A 16796-nucleotide genomic window follows, 5' to 3' on the forward strand; every position below is an offset into this window, starting at 1 on the left:
GCAGGTCCTCAAGTAACTTCATCTCATTATAACACTGAGAAAACAAAAATCGATTCCTGGTGGTTGGCCACCGCTGGTTTAAGAAAACCTTTGGAAGCAGCAGTCGCCAACTGGTGGTCCCCGGACAACTGGTGGTCCCCGGACTACTGGTGGTCCGTGAGGTCCGAAAGGTTGGCAACTGATGATCTAGAGTATAGAGAGAATATAGAATATATTCTACATATTCAAATATATAGAATATATTTGAGCCAGGGCTCAAGCAGATATAGTCTATAGAGTATCCTGAAGTATTACTATTAGGATAATAGATATGCTTATCTAAAACACTGTTAGCTTGGTTAATTTTTACCTCAAATGTTTTCCCACTTAATACAGGAGAAGAGGGTTGTGATGAGTTCTGGAGGGCACCAACATTTGGTCAGCTGTTTGGAGACATTGCAAAAAGCTCTCAAAGGTTTGTAATCATCTTTGAAATATGCTGATTTCTTAAAACCACCTGTTTAAGAAAGACTATTTTACACTTACACTAGAAATATAAATTGAAATACGTCAACTTTCTATGCTAGGTTTTGGTTTCGCTTTTATTAGGGAATTGAGATGCGCTCTTACCTGATGTTTTGAAACATTTATTTTGATCCTATTTTAGAGGCTGGTAGAGACTCAGAAGATAATTGATGAAGCATAACTATAGATAGCAGGGGAAAGTTGTTTTTTTTCACCTTTACATGTTTTCTTCTAATTAATTTTCAATAAGAAAATGGACATTTTAACGCTAAAAGATTTTTACTGTGTTTCTAGACAATGTTTTCAGGAAAGCAAACATAAAATTTAAATTGTGAGCTTGATTATGCATGCTTATAATTACCTCATGTTCTTTTGGGAGAAATGAAAGTAAAAAAAAAGATTTTCCTCTGATGCACCACAAATGAAACTTACTCAGCTGAATATTGGTTAATTTTTTCATTGTGGTAAAATATCCATAACATAAAACTTACCATTTTTTTTTTCCCCTTGATCCCTCTCATAATCTAGGACCGCTGGCTCCTAAATGCTCACAAAACTAGCATTTTAACCATTTTAAAATGTACAGTTCATTGGCATTAGGTACATTCACATTGTTGTGTATCCATCGTCACCATCCATCTCCAGAACTTTATCATCTTCCCAAATTGAAACTGTGTACCCATTAAACAATAACTTCTCATTTCCTCTTCTCCTCAGCTCCTGGCAACTGCCATTCTAATTTCTTTCTGTAAGAATCTGACTTCTCATAATAGTAGAATCATAAAGTATTTGTCCTTTTGTGACTGGTTTATTTCACTTAGCATAATGTCTTCAAGGTTCATCCATTTTGTAGCATGTATCAGAATTTCCTTTTTAAGAAAGCTGAATAATATTTTAATGTATGTGTATACCACATTTTGTTTATCTATTCAGCCATTGATGAACACATGGGTTATTTCTACCTTTTGGCTATTGTAAATAATGCTGCTATAAACACTTGCGTATTTATATATTATATTGTTTTATTTTATTATTATTATTTTATTTTATTATTTTAAAGAGTGGGTTTATTAAAGCTGGGGACAGTGAAACAAGGAAGGGCTTAGGATAGAAGAAGCAATAGGAGAGAGTCTAGGTGGGGCTGCTTTTGTTCTCTAGAAATGTCATAGGAACGAAATGAGCCGAGGCGGGGCCACTTTGGCTCACTGGAAAGTCAGAGAAAAGGGGCCTTGGAGACAGGTTCAAGGGGTTAGCTGTCCATTGCTCCCCTGATTGCAAGTCTTGTGGGGACCCTAAGAGTTTAGGAAATGCATGCACACCTGAGAGGGAGAATGTCTGTTTTTATGTTGTTGTTTTTTTTAAATTTTATTTTATTGTTTAAAGTATTACATATAGTAGTACATATATCTCCTTTTTTTCCCCCATTGACCTTCCCCCAGCCTCCCCTACCCCCTGTCACATTTATGTTGGTTTTGATGTTAATCTTCCTTATTCAAACATTAGCAGATAACTGTATCTTCTTTAAATTAAAGGTAACTGTCCCAAATGAGTAATAAAAAAGGGAGAAGAGAAAGATCCAATAGTTTTTTCAAATATATTTTTTAAAATTGACTTTAAAGAGAAGAAGGGAGAGAGAGAAACATTGATAAACATCCATAGGTTGTCTCCCGTATGCGCCTGACCGAGGATCTAACCCTCAATCTGGGTATGTGCCCTGACCTGGAATTGAACCTGCCACCTTTTGGTGTACTGGACAATGCTCCAACCAACTGGGTTATACCGGCCAGGGCTCAAATAGATTTTTTTTTTTTTACCTTTATTACTGCATAGGCCATAGCTAACCCTTACCAATGACCTTTGTGCAAATTGTAAGCATTTGAACTATTGAATGTGTTTATCACTTTGAAAGGATGGTCTTTGAAGAATGCAATTTAAGTTATTTGGAGCATCCTTTGTGATTTCCTTTTTTCACCCTTTCATAGTAACATCTTTACCCGCAATGACTGATCGTTTGGAGTCTATAGCAAGACAAAATGGGTAAGTAGACAGACTATCTGTAGGCAGAAATGTTTAACTTAGTGTTGACTTTGGGTGGCTTTATATATGTGTCTTCTATTAATTTTTGTTTTGATTTGTTCCTGCTAGACTGGGCTCTCATCTCAGTGCCAGTGGCACTGAATGTTACATCACGTCAGATATGTTCTATGTGGAAGTGCAGTTAGATCCTGCAGGACAGCTTTGTGATGTAAAAGTGGCTCACCATGGGGAGAATCCTATGGTATGTGTTGTCGATATTTCACTGGAATCTGTGGGGTTTACTTAGGGACATTAATTTTAAAATGAATTGTTGGGGTTTGAAATAGCTTGGGTTTAGTGTTTTCATGAGCCACTATAGAGGTGATGTGATAGGCTACAACATCAGTAGCTTTAGAATGGGATTTAGAGTAACATGGGTCCATCTCTAACATCATCCAAAAGCTTTATCAAGTGGAAACACCAGAGGAACCCTTTCCATTTCATATACACAAACATGAGCCGGAATTGAACAATAGGTGCTGGGGCTTCAGAGATAATTAATAAAGTTTCTATCCTTAAAGAACTTAATAATCAAGATGGACAGATAATCTTGCATGTAGCTGATGTCTCTGAAAAATCCTATAAAAGGGATGAATCTAAAATGTGTGTAACCAGACTATTGCATATGGATTCCAAGGATGGCATTAAAGAGAGGTCCTAATGTTTTAAACAAGCTACTGAAAGTTGATTCTTTTATAAACTATTTCATATATTTTGATCTTTAATTTCCTGTCCCAACCCCATGGTTTACCAAGTAGGAAGAAGATGTTTTTTGATATCTTAATAATGGCATGTGTGCTAATAAGAGAAAAATTCTTGGTGTCTTCAGAGTTCTTAAAGTAGTTTAATGTTTTAACATAATTTCTTTAATTTCAGAGCTGTCCAGAGCTTGTACAGCAGCTAAGGTAAGCAAATGACATAGTCCCTGATATTGGTAGACAATGCTGTTTTATAGCTAGGTTTTGAGGCCAGTCAAAAGTTACCTTCCTGAGGAACAAATTTATTTTCTTGAGTCAAGATTTTTCAGAGTCTATACTTGTTCACTTTCAGAACTGACTTAACTTGATTTCTTACCCTACTCAGTCTAGTCCAGGGTTTTTCAACTTTGGCAGTGTTGATAATTTGGATTGGAAAATTCTTTGCTCTAGGGCAGTGGTCGGCAAACTCATTAGTCAACAGAGCCAAATATCAACAGTACAACGATTGACATTTCTTTTGAGAGCCAAATTTTTTAAACTTAAACTTCTTCTAGCGCCACTTCTTCAAAGTAGACTCGCCCAGGCCGTGGTATTTTTGTGGAAGAGCCACACTCAAGGGGCCAAAGAGCTGCATGTGGCTCGTGAGCCGCAGTTTGCCGACCACTGCTCTAGGGGACTGCCCTGTGCATTGTAGGATGTTTAACAGCATCCTTGGTGTCTCTCCACTAGTTGCCAGTAGTAGCTCTTGAGTTGCAACAATAAAAAATATCTCCAGGTATGCCCTAGCCAGTTTGGCTCAGTGGATAGAGTGTTGGCCTGCCGACTGAAAGGTCCTGGGTTCGATTCCGGTCAATGACACATGCTCGGGTTGCAGGCTCGATCCCCAGTAGATGGCATGCAGGAGGCAGCTGATCAATGATTCTCTCTCATCATTCATGTTTCTATCTGTCTCTCCCTCTCCCTTCCTCTCTAAAATCAATAAAAATATATTTTAAAAATATGTATTTCCATGTATTGTCAAATGTCCATTTTTGGGCAGAAATCACTTTTGTTTGAGAACTACTGACTTAGCCTTTGGAATTCTGTATGGAACAAAATAAACAGCATCTAATTATTGAATTAGGGAAGGCTTGAAAAAATTGGGTCTATACTATAAAAAACTTTTTTTCACTTTAATTTTGAGAAAAATTGTTTTATATTTAAGGCATAAACTCCCACCATAGAATAGTGCTAGGCTTGAAGAATCTCTTTTGTCAATTGGTGGTTTTTTTTCTCCAGACTTATCTTTTCCCTTTGAATTGAATAGAAATTTTCATACTTAAATTTAAACCCAAAATTCACTTTCTGGGAAATTCTTTAAAAAAATATATTTTATTAATTTTTTACAGAGAGAAAGGGAGAGGGATAGAGAGTTAGAAACATCGATGAGAGAGAAACATCGATCAACTGCCTCCTGCACACTCCCTACTGCAGTGGTTCTCAACCTTTCTAATGCCGCGACTCTTTAATACAGTTCCTCATGTTGTGGTGACCCCCAACCATAAAATTATTTTCATTGCTACTTCATAACTGTAATTTTGCTACTGTTATGAATCGTAATGTAAATATCTGTGTTTTCCGATGGTCTTAGGCGACCCACAGGTTGAGAACCGCTGCTGTAGAGCCTAAGACCATCGGAAAACACAGATATTTACATTATGATTCATTAACAGTAGCAAAATTACAGTTATGAAGTAGCAACAAAAATAATTTTATGGTTGAGGGTCACCACAACATGAGGAACTGTATTAAAGGGTCGCGGCATTAGAAAGGTTGAGAACCACTGCCCTACTGGGTATGTGTCCGCAACCAAGGTACATGCCCTTGACCAGAATCGAACCTGGGACCCTTGAGTCCGCAGGCCAATGCTCTATCCACTGAGCCAAACCAGTTAGGGCGGGAATTTTTTTTTTAATTTAAATTCTTTATTGTTTAAAATATTACATGAGTCTCCATTTTTCCCCATACTTGGGAATTTGAGAAAGTCATACATCAATTTTATGTTTTAAATACAGTGAAGTTGCCCTGGCTGGGTAGCTCAGGTTAAAACATCATCCCAATACACCCTGGTTGTGGGTTCCATCCCTAGTCAGGGCACATAAAAGAATCAATCAGTGAAGGCATAAATAAGTGGAACATAAATCAATCTTTCTTCCTTCCTTCCTTCCTTCCTTCCTTCCTTCCTTCCTTCCTTCCTTCCTTCCTTCCTTCCTTCCTCCCTCTCTCTCTCTCTCTCTCATTAATAAAATAAATAAATAGATAAAGTTGAAGTTCTCTGTTGCAGTTCTGTTGAAGATGCCACAGAGATGTCTTAGAAAGGGTGGTAGTATTGAGGAACTAAGTTTTACACTCATATTTCTCAGTGATCTGGTTAGTGTGCTTATAGCCAAATGCACCAAATTTGAACCAGCTTTAAAAAATTGCAGTGCAACATAAAAATAACCTTTTTATGATTTAATTAAACCAATAATTCTAGCAAAGCTATATTATCACCTTTGTCCAGAAAGGTGGACATTGGCTTAGTCCACCAAGCCAGTATTTCTCGTTCTAATTTGGAGTAGGAGACTGCTCCAACTTAAGAACTAGTGGTATTCTAAAGTTAATATGTGCCTTGGCCAGGTTGCTCAGTTGGTTAGAGCATCATCCTGATATGCCACAGTTTCAGGGTGTTTTTTTTAATGTGTATGTTTTTTTAACATGAGGATATATTTTTTTTTATTGATTTTTAGAGAGAGTGGGAGGGAGGGAGGGGAAGAGAGAGAGAGAAACATTGATGTGAAAGAGACACATCGATTGGTTGCTTCCTGCATGTGCCACGACTGGGACCAGGGATTGAACCTGCAACCCAGGTATGTACCCTTGACCAAGAATTGAACCTGGAACCCTTTGGTGCACGGGCCAATGTTCTAACGAGCTAGCTACACCAGCCAGGGCAAGGTTGTGTGTTTGATTCCTCGTCTGGGCACATAAAAGAAGCAACCAATAAATGCATCAATAAGTGGAACAACCAATTGATACTTTTCTCTCTCGCTCCTGCTCTCTAAATTCAGTAAATAGCCCAGCCAGTGTGGCTTAGTGGTTGGGCATTGACCCATGAACCAGAGGTTACTGTTTCATTCCTGGTCAGGGCACATGCCCGTGTTGAGGGCTTGACTCCCAATTAGGGGCTTGTAGAAGGCAGCCGAGCAATGATTCTCTCTCCCTCTCCCTTCCTCTATCTGAAATCAGTAAAAACATTTATTAAAAATCAGTGAAAAAAAAAATAAAGTTAATTTCTGAGCATGTTTGGAAGTGGAACCTCAGAAAGAATATTAGCCTTTATACCTGATATTTTTAGTCACTTTGTACAGATTGTATTTCTAAGGTAGGGAATATATTTTGCTGCTGCTCCTGTTTCTTTTTATTGTCTTCATGGCACTTCTAGCAGTAAGTATTCAATAAATGCCTGGCCAGTTATCTGACATTGTCAGAGCAATTTAGCTTTCAAGAGATTTTTTATTTTATTTTTATATTTTATTGATTTTTTACAGAGAGGAAGGGAGAGGGATAGAGAGTTCGAAACATCGATGAGAGAGAAACATCGATCAGCTGCCTCCTGCACACCCCCCACCGGGGATGTGCCCACAACCAATGTACATGCCCTTGACCGGAATCGAACCCGGGACCCTTCAGTCCGCAGGCCGATGCTCTATCCACTGAGCCAAACCGGTTTCGGCACAAGAGATTTTTTTTTTTAAGTTTGAAAAGAGATGCAGAGAGTAAGAATTGTTGTGTTGGATTCCTAAGCCTGCCCACAAAAGCCCATTTGACTAAGAATCCAAGCCTGTTTTTTGCCTCGTGACATCTACTCATCTCGTTATACATTAAAAGGAAAAGGAAGTACCCTAGCTGGTTTGGCTCAGTGGATAGAGTGTCGGCCTGCGGACTGAAGGGTCCCAGGTTCGATTCCAGTCAAGGGCACATGCCCGGGTTTCGAGCTCGATCCCCAGTGTGGGGTGTGCAGGAGGCAGCCGAGCAATGATTTTCTCTCATCATTGATGTTTCTATCTCTCTCTCCCTCTCCCCTCTTCTCTGAAATCAATAAAATATATTATTTTTAAAAAAGGAAAAGGAAGTGATTTATTTAAAATGTCTCATTTGCCCTGGCTGGTGTGGGTCAGTGGTTAGAGCGTTGGCCTGTGCACTGAAGGGTCACTGGTTCGATTCCCCATCAAGGACATGTTCATGGGTTGGAGGTTTGATCCCGGGTCCGGGTCTGAGTGCCTGAGGGTGGCAACTAATTGATGTGTCTCACATCGATGTTTCCCTCCCTCCCTCCTTTCCACCCTAAAATCAATGGGGAAAATGTCCTTGGGTGAGGAAATAAATAAATAAATTGCTTATTACTTAGGAGCAAATTAGTATATAAATTATCAGGTCTTTTTTACTATCTTTCAAAAAAAATGTTTTTATTGATTTTTAGAGAGGGATAGGCAGATAGAAACACCAATGAATTGGTTGCCTCCGCATGCCCCCCACCCAGAGATTGAGCCTGCAACCCAGGCATGTGCCCTGACTGGGAATCAAACTGGTGACTCTTGGTTCCTGGGTCAATGCTCAATCACTGAGCCACACCAGCTGAACTTAACTATCTTTTATACTGCTTATTAACACCTCCAGAAAAATGGGCAGAACAAGGAAAACTTTTCATTTTCTTTTGCTATTGTTTTTAAAAAAATATTTTTATTGATTTCAGAGAGGAAGGGAGAGGGAGAGAAAGATAGAAACATCAATGATGAGAGAGAATCATTGATTGGCTGCCTCCTGCCCGCCCTCTACTGGGGACCGAGCCCACAACCTGGACACATGCCCTTGACCAGAATTGAACCCAGGACCCCTCAGTCTGCAGGCCTACGCTCTATCCACTGAGCCAAACCAGCTAGGGATCTTTTGCTATTTTTGATTAATTCTAGAAACCTGGCTGGGGGAAAAAAGAATAGAGCAAATTATGAAAATTAATTTTATATAGCCATGATTTTTGGCACTTTGCTGTTAAGATTGAGTAGTAAATATATCTTTTATTCTCCTCCCTCTCCCCTCTTCCCTTAACTCCTTATAGGGAAAAAAATTTTGATGAATTTTCTAAGCACCTTAAGGGTCTTGTTAATCTTTATAACCTTCCAGGAGACAAGTGAGTATTTTTATTTTTTTGCTATTGTTGGAAAAACCAATATAAATCTATAAACTATTTTGTGCTTAGAAGTTTGCCAAGCCTTTTGCCCTTTCTCATTTGTGATTTCTAATAGTACTGACAATCTAGAGCTCACCTTCCAATTCTATGTTTTTAAGTTATTTTAAATAAATAATATCTGCATTAATGCATTATGCTAAAAGAGACTATAATCCTTGAGATGTCCTCAACATATTGATTTCTGGGCTGAAAGAAATTAGTTGTAGAACTGGCTTGTCATTTTTACTTTCATCCTACTTGGGATTCTGTTAACCTGCTTGGCTCTTTTAAATAGAAATAAAAATTAGCTTTGATAGATCACTGGATTATTACTATTTTTTTCTTTTAAGTTTAGAAACACATTTTAATTAAGATCTAAATACAGTTCCTAAAATATTGACTTCTCTAGAAAACCGTGGCTACACAATAATACATTGCATCTATCATGTTAGAATGTGCATTGTACTCAAATACAAAAACTATAAGACAAACCACCATCCTTCAACAACTGAGCACAGATAGAATGCTTCAGGAACAACATAGATGGACTTACAGAGGCTGGGCTGTTTTACTTCAAGCACCATTAAAAAGAGAGCACAAATGCATGGATTTTCGGGTATATCCATTGAGTTGAACTTTTGGCACTAGGAATATCACTATAGATTTTTATTTATTTTTTATTTTTTAAAATATATTTTTATTGATTCCAGAGATGAAGGAAGAGAGAGAGATAGAAACACCAATGATGAGAGAAAACCATTGATCGGCTGCCTCCTGCACACCCTATGTTGGGGACTAAGCCTGCAACCTGGGCATGTGCCCCAACTGGGAATCAAACCCTGACTTGCTGGTTCATAGGTCTATGCTCAACCTCTGAGCCATGCCGGCTGGACCTCACTATGGATTTAAAAAAGAGAAACATTTTAAAAGTTTTGTGTTTTTTTTTAATGGATATTTTAGTTGCCTTCAATATAGACTTGTCCTTTAGGCTTTCTGTATTAGAAAAAAAAAAGAGAGGGAGAGAGAGAGAGAGAGAGAGAGAGAGAGAGAGAGAGAGAGAGTGTGTGTGTGTGTGTGTGTGTGTGTGTGTGTGTGTTTTAATGATTTATCTCTTGTTCTCTTTACTTCCTAGCAAACTGAAGACTAAAATGTACTTGGCTCTCCAATCCTTAGAACAGGATCTATCTAAAATGGCAGTCATGTATTGGTAAGACTGACTAAGGTGTCAATTCTATATGACCCTTCTGAGTACCCCATTCTTAAATATAGGGCATTACCAGGGTCCTATTATATGGAGTTGGGCAAAAGAAGGCTTACAGTTGTTCGTATGGAAAATAATACAAGGATTAATAAATAATACAAGAATAAACTCTGTTTTTCGTACTCACAACTGTAAACCTACTCTTGCCCCACCCTGTATATATTTATATGATAGATGTATATTACTATACATCTGTGATTTATCTATATTATACATCTTGTCCATCTCCTTTCACTTCCCAAATGATGATTGCATTCCATTTTCTGACTCAGTATCCCTAAGTTGTTGGTTGGTATTCCCTGGGTTTTATTTGAAGTGTCAAACCTGGCCTCCCATCTAATAAATAATGGTCTAGTTGTAATTTTTGTTTGCCACACTATATATTGCTGTATACTTGGAAATAATCCTTTCACTTTGAAGGTGAAATACAATTGTTATATGCCCAAGTACAGGACAGAGTCATTAATTATATGTCTTTTAAGAGCTGAAGTCATTTTCACAATGTGTACTGATAACCTTCAGGCTTTAAATACAAGCAAACATAGATCATGTGTCTTGCAGGAAAGCAACCAACGCTGGCCCCTTAGATAAGATCCTTCATGGAAGTGTTGGCTATCTCACGCCAAGAAGTGGGGGTATGTGATCCTATTTTGCTTATTTAGAAAAATGTCTGATTTTTTGTTACTTAAAATTTCACCTTGGACCAGGCCAGTATGGTTCAGTGGTATGAACTGGGAGGTCACGATTCTATTCCTGGTCAGGGTTCATGCCCAGGTTGCAGGCTTGATTCTCAGTGGGGGGACATGCAGGAGGCAGCTGATCAATGATTCTCTTTTGTAATTGATGTTTCTCTCTCTCTCCTCCTCTCCCTTCCTCTCTGAAATCAATAAAAATATATTTTTTAAAAAATTTCACCTTAGGTTTATAAGCAGAGGGAGAAAATTATTAGTCATTTATAAGGTATTAACACCTCTCTTCCCTACATTTTATATTTTTAATTGTGAAGTAAATTGTTGCCACTAGAATCAATACTTATGCTTCTGTCATATTTCATAAGCTGCTTTAGAGCATGAGTCTTCATATCTGTGAAACTATTTCCTGTATATAGGTTTATAGAAATGGGGATATTTTTCTTTATTTGTAATTTACCTGGTAAAGATGTATTGATAAGTTTTACTTTTCATAGGTCATTTAATGAATTTGAAGTACTATGCCTCTCCTTCTGACCTGCTGGATGATAAGACTACATCTCCCATCATTTTGCATGAGAATAATGGTAAGACTTTAAAGCAACTGAAGGTTTTTATCAGTGTTTAAAAAAAATTTTTTTAGTTTGAATGTCTGTGCTAGTACTTCTTGGTTTGCTACTCGTAATAAGTTTGCCATCCCTGTTAAAGTTTGCACCTGATGCAGTCACACACACATGCATACATATCTTCATATATAAATATGTACTTACATATATATGTGAATAAGTAAATGAGTGAATTAAAGGATATAAACCACCCTGACTTGAAATAATCCCCTTTAATCATTACTTTAATGGTGAAGAAATTGGCCAACTTACTAAAGAATTACAGTAATGGATGTTATTTTCTATTTGCACTTTAATACACTAAAACAAAATGAGAAATGGCCTAATACCTCATTTGATCCCCTTATAACTTCAATCATTGATTATCCTATAATCATAATTCTATTTAAATACATTCTGAAGTTGGAGAAAATAAGCAAATATCAGTAATGAACTTTAAAAATGTTTTTCCTTGGACTGCATTATTTCCTGTATTTTGTTTTATTTACTGACAGAAACACTGGTTGGTTAGAAAGGTAACTTCTAGCATTTCTAAGTTATATAGGTATTACAGTGTCATTTAAACAAAATAGGTCTGACAAATCATGCAGAAGTTAGCCTGTTTTTTGTTTTCTTAATGTTAGGGTCCTTACTATTTGTGTTACTTTGGAAAATATCCTTTTTCTTTTCTCTTCCCAGTTCCTCGATCTTTGGGCATGAATGCATCAGTGACAATTGAAGGAACATCTGCTATGTATAAACTCCCAATTGCACCATTAATTATGGGGTCACACCCAGTTGACAACAAATGGTAAGTTAACTATAATTAATCCTAGGGTAGCAAAGTCCATTTTTGACCATCAAGCCCAGTTTTAAGCCAGTTTCACTTGGCCTTTCCCTCACTTGACTTTCTAGAGATTGGCTTTTTGTTTTATCCATTTAATTTCTTTTTTCAATGTTTATTTTAATGTTCCTCCGAAGTTTGCTCATGGAACACATTCTCTGTCCTGAGAGAGAAAGAAGAGAACTGTGCTAATTCCTCTTTTTAAATGATTGCTCCTTTTTCTCTCATGGGACTTACGTTGGTTTGGAGTTACAATGGAGCGATTAACTAGAGAACATGCTTCAGGGTAGATGTTTGATTAAATACTTTAGGGTTAACAAATAGGATGTTTTGGAATTGGGAGAAGAAAGTTTTGATAGGCATTGTATGTGTTTATATGAAGCAGACATGTCTAAGAATGGGTGTTTAGATTTTTCATTTTCTTATCAAGTCAAAACCCAACCCTACCTCTTCTTTTGTTTGAAGGACCCCATCTTTTTCCTCAATCACCAGTGCCAATAGTGTTGATCTTCCTGCGTGTTTCTTCTTGAAATTTCCCCAGCCAATCCCAGTATCTAGAGCATTTGTTCAGAAACTTCAGAATTGCACAGGTGAGTTATAAGTATCAGTAGCTAATCTTGTTACAAGTATGAAAAAGCAAGCTTCAATTTCAGATTATCTTAGACCTCTTTTGGTCTTGTAGGCCTCAAAAAAGTATTGATGGGTATAGATGTTATGGTACTTGGTACTGAAGTACTTTTTGAATAAATGGACAAATGAAGTAGAAGTCATGAAGGGAAAACTGAGCTGTCAACGTTTTGATCTTAATGTGATCATTATATTGGTCCTTTCCCCCCTCCCCCCCAGGAATTCCATTGTTTGAAACTCAACCAACTTATATACCCCTCTATGAACTGATCACTCAGTTTGAGCTGTCAAAGGACCCTGACCCCATACCTTTGAAACACAACATGCGATTTTATGCTGTAAGTAAGACTCTGTGGGCTGTTGTAGGTTATGTTTGGACCCCAAATGAGAATCTTCCTTTATAGGATTACTGAGGTTAAGTATTCTTTTGGACTGCTGGATCATATCGTATTTCCTCAGTCGGGCAGGAAATTACAGAAAACTCTGGAACATACTGAAGAAAGAGCATAAGCTTCTAAGTCAGGAAACAACATACATTCCATCATTGAAATTTCAGATGAAAGTTCCTTAATGATATTTGGACTTTTACAAGCATATAAGTAGGTGTTAAATATTCTTATTGTTTAATTTTTCAAGTGCCATGAGCTTATAATCTGGAAAGGTCATTTATACAGATGCATACAGAGAAGAAAGTGCTTGAATGCCCTGGCTGGTGTGGCTCAGTTGGTTGGGAATTTTCCCGTGCTCTGAAAGGTTGCCGGTTCTATACCCGGTCAGGGCACGTGCCGGGGTTGCAAGCTTGATCCCTGGTAGGAGGCAGTCAGTTGATGTCTCTCTCTCTCTCTTCCCCTTCCTCTCCCTTGCTCCCTGTCTCTTTCCTCTCTCTCTAAAAATCAATGAAAATATTTTTTTTTAAAAAAAAGGAAAATGCTGGAGTGAATAAATTAAGGAAAGTTTCAAAACCTCATTTTCACTTGAATTTCTTGGAATGTTTGATGATAGTCTAGACTAAGGTAGTAGTTCCCAAATTCTGGCTGCATTATAATTATATATAGAGTATTTTATTAAAAATACAGATTATACAGATTTCTGAGGTAATTTTCATGTTAGCTAGGCTAGGAAACCACTAGCAGAACATTTACAAAAAAAGGGTTTGTTCAGCCAAGTGGGTAATTAGCCTTTATAACATCAGCTGACCAAAGAATTCAGTGGAGTTCTATTACTCACCGAGTTTTGAGGTGTAGGTTGTTTTTTAGGATAGTTGTGGTTGGAGTATAATGTGTGAGTAAATAGCATTCATTTCCTTTGTTCTTTTTGCCTAGGCTCTTCCAGGTCAGCAGCACTGCTATTTCCTTAACAAGGATGCTCCTCTTCCAGATGGCAGAAGTCTACAGGGAACCCTTGTTAGCAAAATCACCTTTCAGCACCCTGGCCGGGTTCCTCTTATCCTAAATCTAATCAGACACCAAGTGGCCTATAATACCCTAATCGGAAGCTGTGTCAAAAGAACTATTCTCAAAGAAGGTACTGTCTTTCCTTTTGATATCTTCACTAATAAATGGAAACTGATAACTCCAGTGATTTTCTAATTTGGTAGCCCATCATATTACCTGTGGAACTTTTAAAAAGACAGATATTTGGTTTCCATATCCTCATGAACTGAATTAGAACCTCAGTGGGAGGTGTTGGGAATCTAGTTGAAGCTCCACAAATAATTTGATGGAACCAATCTATAAAGTAGCATACGGAAACCACTGTGGGTTATGGGGGGGGGGGGGTGTTGTTTGCAATGGACTTAGTTTTTCTCTGCATGCAGTGATATAATTGGCTAGCTAAGGGCCTGAACCCTGCAGTTGAATATAAAGTAGAACTTGAGATGCTGTAGGAAGAAAGGACTTCTTGATATCTAAATTATAGGTGAAGACAGTTCTTTTAGTCCTGAGTATATTTCCTCCATTCTTTGGAGAACTTAATCATATAGTTTTAAAAAGGATGAAACCTGTGCCTTTTTCTCCCAGGATTCTGGAATGCTGGTGTTTTCCAAACAGCTATTAGAAGCTTTGATATGAGTTTTGGCTGCTCTAGTTAACCACAGTTACTTTTTACCTTAGTTGTAAACACTTCAGTGAAAGAGATGTATCAGTGCAAATGCTAGGCAAGAAGAAACAGGGAAGGTAAATCAGGAGATATTTTTTATGGGAATAAGAACTGCTTTAGAAATTAGAAATTTTAGAGAGCATATGCAAGTATGCCTATGGACCTTCTATTTCATGTATTTGAATCCTAGGAGAGTTCTTCAAATAGCTTCAGGGCTAAAAAAAAGTTTTTGTATGGTAGTTATGAAGTCAGTCCTACAGAGATGTTTTCTGCCAAGAAAGTATGTGATCCTTGATTCTGGGCTGCCAATATGTTTAACTTAAGAACATATGATGACAGATATGTGTGTATTTGGTATAACTATATCATTTTAGATTGTAGCCCTATATCCTTGCTCACCAGATTATGGGTTGCACAGCTAACAGCTGCAAACACTGATAGAAAGCAGAGTTTATGGCAGTGGTTCTGGATGTTTGCTTATCAAACAGAATGAGAAACTCCTCTTGGCCACATTTATATTCAGAATTCACTTTTAAGGCAGGGTGTTTATATCTTTCAAGGTCTTTAACAATTTAGGGATTAAATGCCTTCATTTTAGAAAACTGAAATTTAGTTGTTTCGGAGTATTTATAACATAAACTGGCAGATGCCTTTTATTATCTGTGAATGATATAGTAGGTGTGGGATTTAGTTTCCAAGGGAAAGAAAAAATTTAATTCTTTACACTTAGGGATTATTTACTTGTCTCAAGTCTTATATTTATTGATTATTTTATGATGTTTTCTTTGCCTTTTAGATTCTCCTGGGCTCCTTCAATTTGAAGTGTGTCCCCTCTCAGAGTCCCGCTTCAGTGTATCTTTTCAACACCCTGTGAATGACTCCCTGGTGTGTGGTGAGTTGTATGGGTGGCCACCATCTCTCTCAGGGCAGCAGTTTGGTTCCTTCACCTCTTTTTGAAAATTCAGGAGCTGAATCTAACTCAAATACTTCTTATATATTTTTGTCTTTCAGTGGTAATGGATGTGCAGGACTCAACACATGTGAGCTGTAAACTCTACAAGGGGCTGTCAGATGCACTCATCTGCACAGATGACTTCATTGCCAAAGTTGTTCAAAGGTAGCACTGGCCCTTTTCCATCAGAGTCCCAGTAAAAGGTGTATAGTAATGTTTTTTTCAATATTAGAGTGAATTGGAAATTTAGAAGGAAAACATTTAGTCACTGCTTTGAATTCACTCTCCTCTGCTTTCAATCCTAAAGCAATATGAGCTTTGATTTTTAAAATATCATTATGAGGGTAATAGGGTATAAGGTAGGTAACTTCAGGCCTGGCATTAGGGTTCTTGTAGGAGGAAGAGAGCTGAAATAAGATGTAGGTCTTTTTATTTTTTTTAATATATTTTATTGATTTTTTACAGAGGGAGAGAGAACTAGAAACATCGATGAGAGAGAAACATCAATCAGCTGCCTCCTGCACACCTCCCACTGGGGATGTGCCCGTAACCAAGGTACATGCCCTTGACTGGAATTGAACCTGGGACCCTTGAGTCCGCTGGCCAACACTTTATCCACTGAGCCAAACTGGTTAGGGCTGTAGGTCTTTTTTTACTTACCCTCTTTGTAACATGTCAGTGACAGTATGTGGGAAGATACTTAAGCCAGTCAACTTTCCAGAAATATTGTGTAATTTTGAGATTTTTCTTGAAATGATACCAGTGGGCCATTTTGTAAATAAATTTTATTGGAACAGAGCCATGTCTGTTCATTTACATATTGTCTATGGTGGTTTTGCAGCTAAGATGGCAGGGTAGTTAGACAGAAACCATATGATTTTCAAAAGTTTAAATTGTTATTAACTGGACCTTTAAGAATGGTTGCTGACATGTTCTAGAGCAAATGTTTTCAAACATAGGTTTATAAATATAAATTTATAAGATAGAAAGTGCTTTGCTTTAAAATAAACAAGATTTCATACCAGTAGTAGCACTTTTTTTTTTTTTTTAATATATTTTATTGATATTTTACAGAGAGGAAGGGAGAGGGATAGAGAGCTAGAAACATCAATGAGAGAGAAACATCGATCAGCTGCCTCCTGCACACCCCCCACTGGGGATGTGCCCGCAACCAAGGCACATGCCCTTGACCGGA

The 16796-nt window shown here is 37.6% G+C and overlaps 1 protein-coding gene across 4 annotated transcripts in view; it reads left to right on the forward strand.

Annotated features, from left to right (window-relative positions):
• The window catches only part of MED1 (mediator complex subunit 1), a 29363-nt gene that overhangs the window by 5683 nt on the left and 6884 nt on the right, over positions 1–16796 (forward strand). For 3 of the 4 annotated variants that reach the window (XM_080678334.1, XM_080678331.1, XM_080678333.1), the window contains exons 3-16: positions 376–454; positions 2487–2541; positions 2650–2782; positions 3457–3485; positions 8416–8487; positions 9659–9733; positions 10349–10422; positions 10974–11063; positions 11781–11892; positions 12391–12515; positions 12772–12890; positions 13875–14076; positions 15446–15541; positions 15661–15766. In XM_080678334.1, the coding sequence (XP_080534460.1) occupies positions 376–454; positions 2487–2541; positions 2650–2782; positions 3457–3485; positions 8416–8487; positions 9659–9733; positions 10349–10422; positions 10974–11063; positions 11781–11892; positions 12391–12515; positions 12772–12890; positions 13875–14076; positions 15446–15541; positions 15661–15766 (1367 nt within the window). The remainder of the gene's footprint in view (positions 1–375; positions 455–2486; positions 2542–2649; positions 2783–3456; positions 3486–8415; positions 8488–9658; positions 9734–10348; positions 10423–10973; positions 11064–11780; positions 11893–12390; positions 12516–12771; positions 12891–13874; positions 14077–15445; positions 15542–15660; positions 15767–16796) is intronic. The other variant, XM_080678332.1, reaches the window with a different exon arrangement.

Source organism: Plecotus auritus, assembly GCF_963455305.1.
Source record: "Plecotus auritus genome assembly, chromosome: 7".
NCBI lineage: Eukaryota > Metazoa > Chordata > Mammalia > Chiroptera > Vespertilionidae > Plecotus > Plecotus auritus.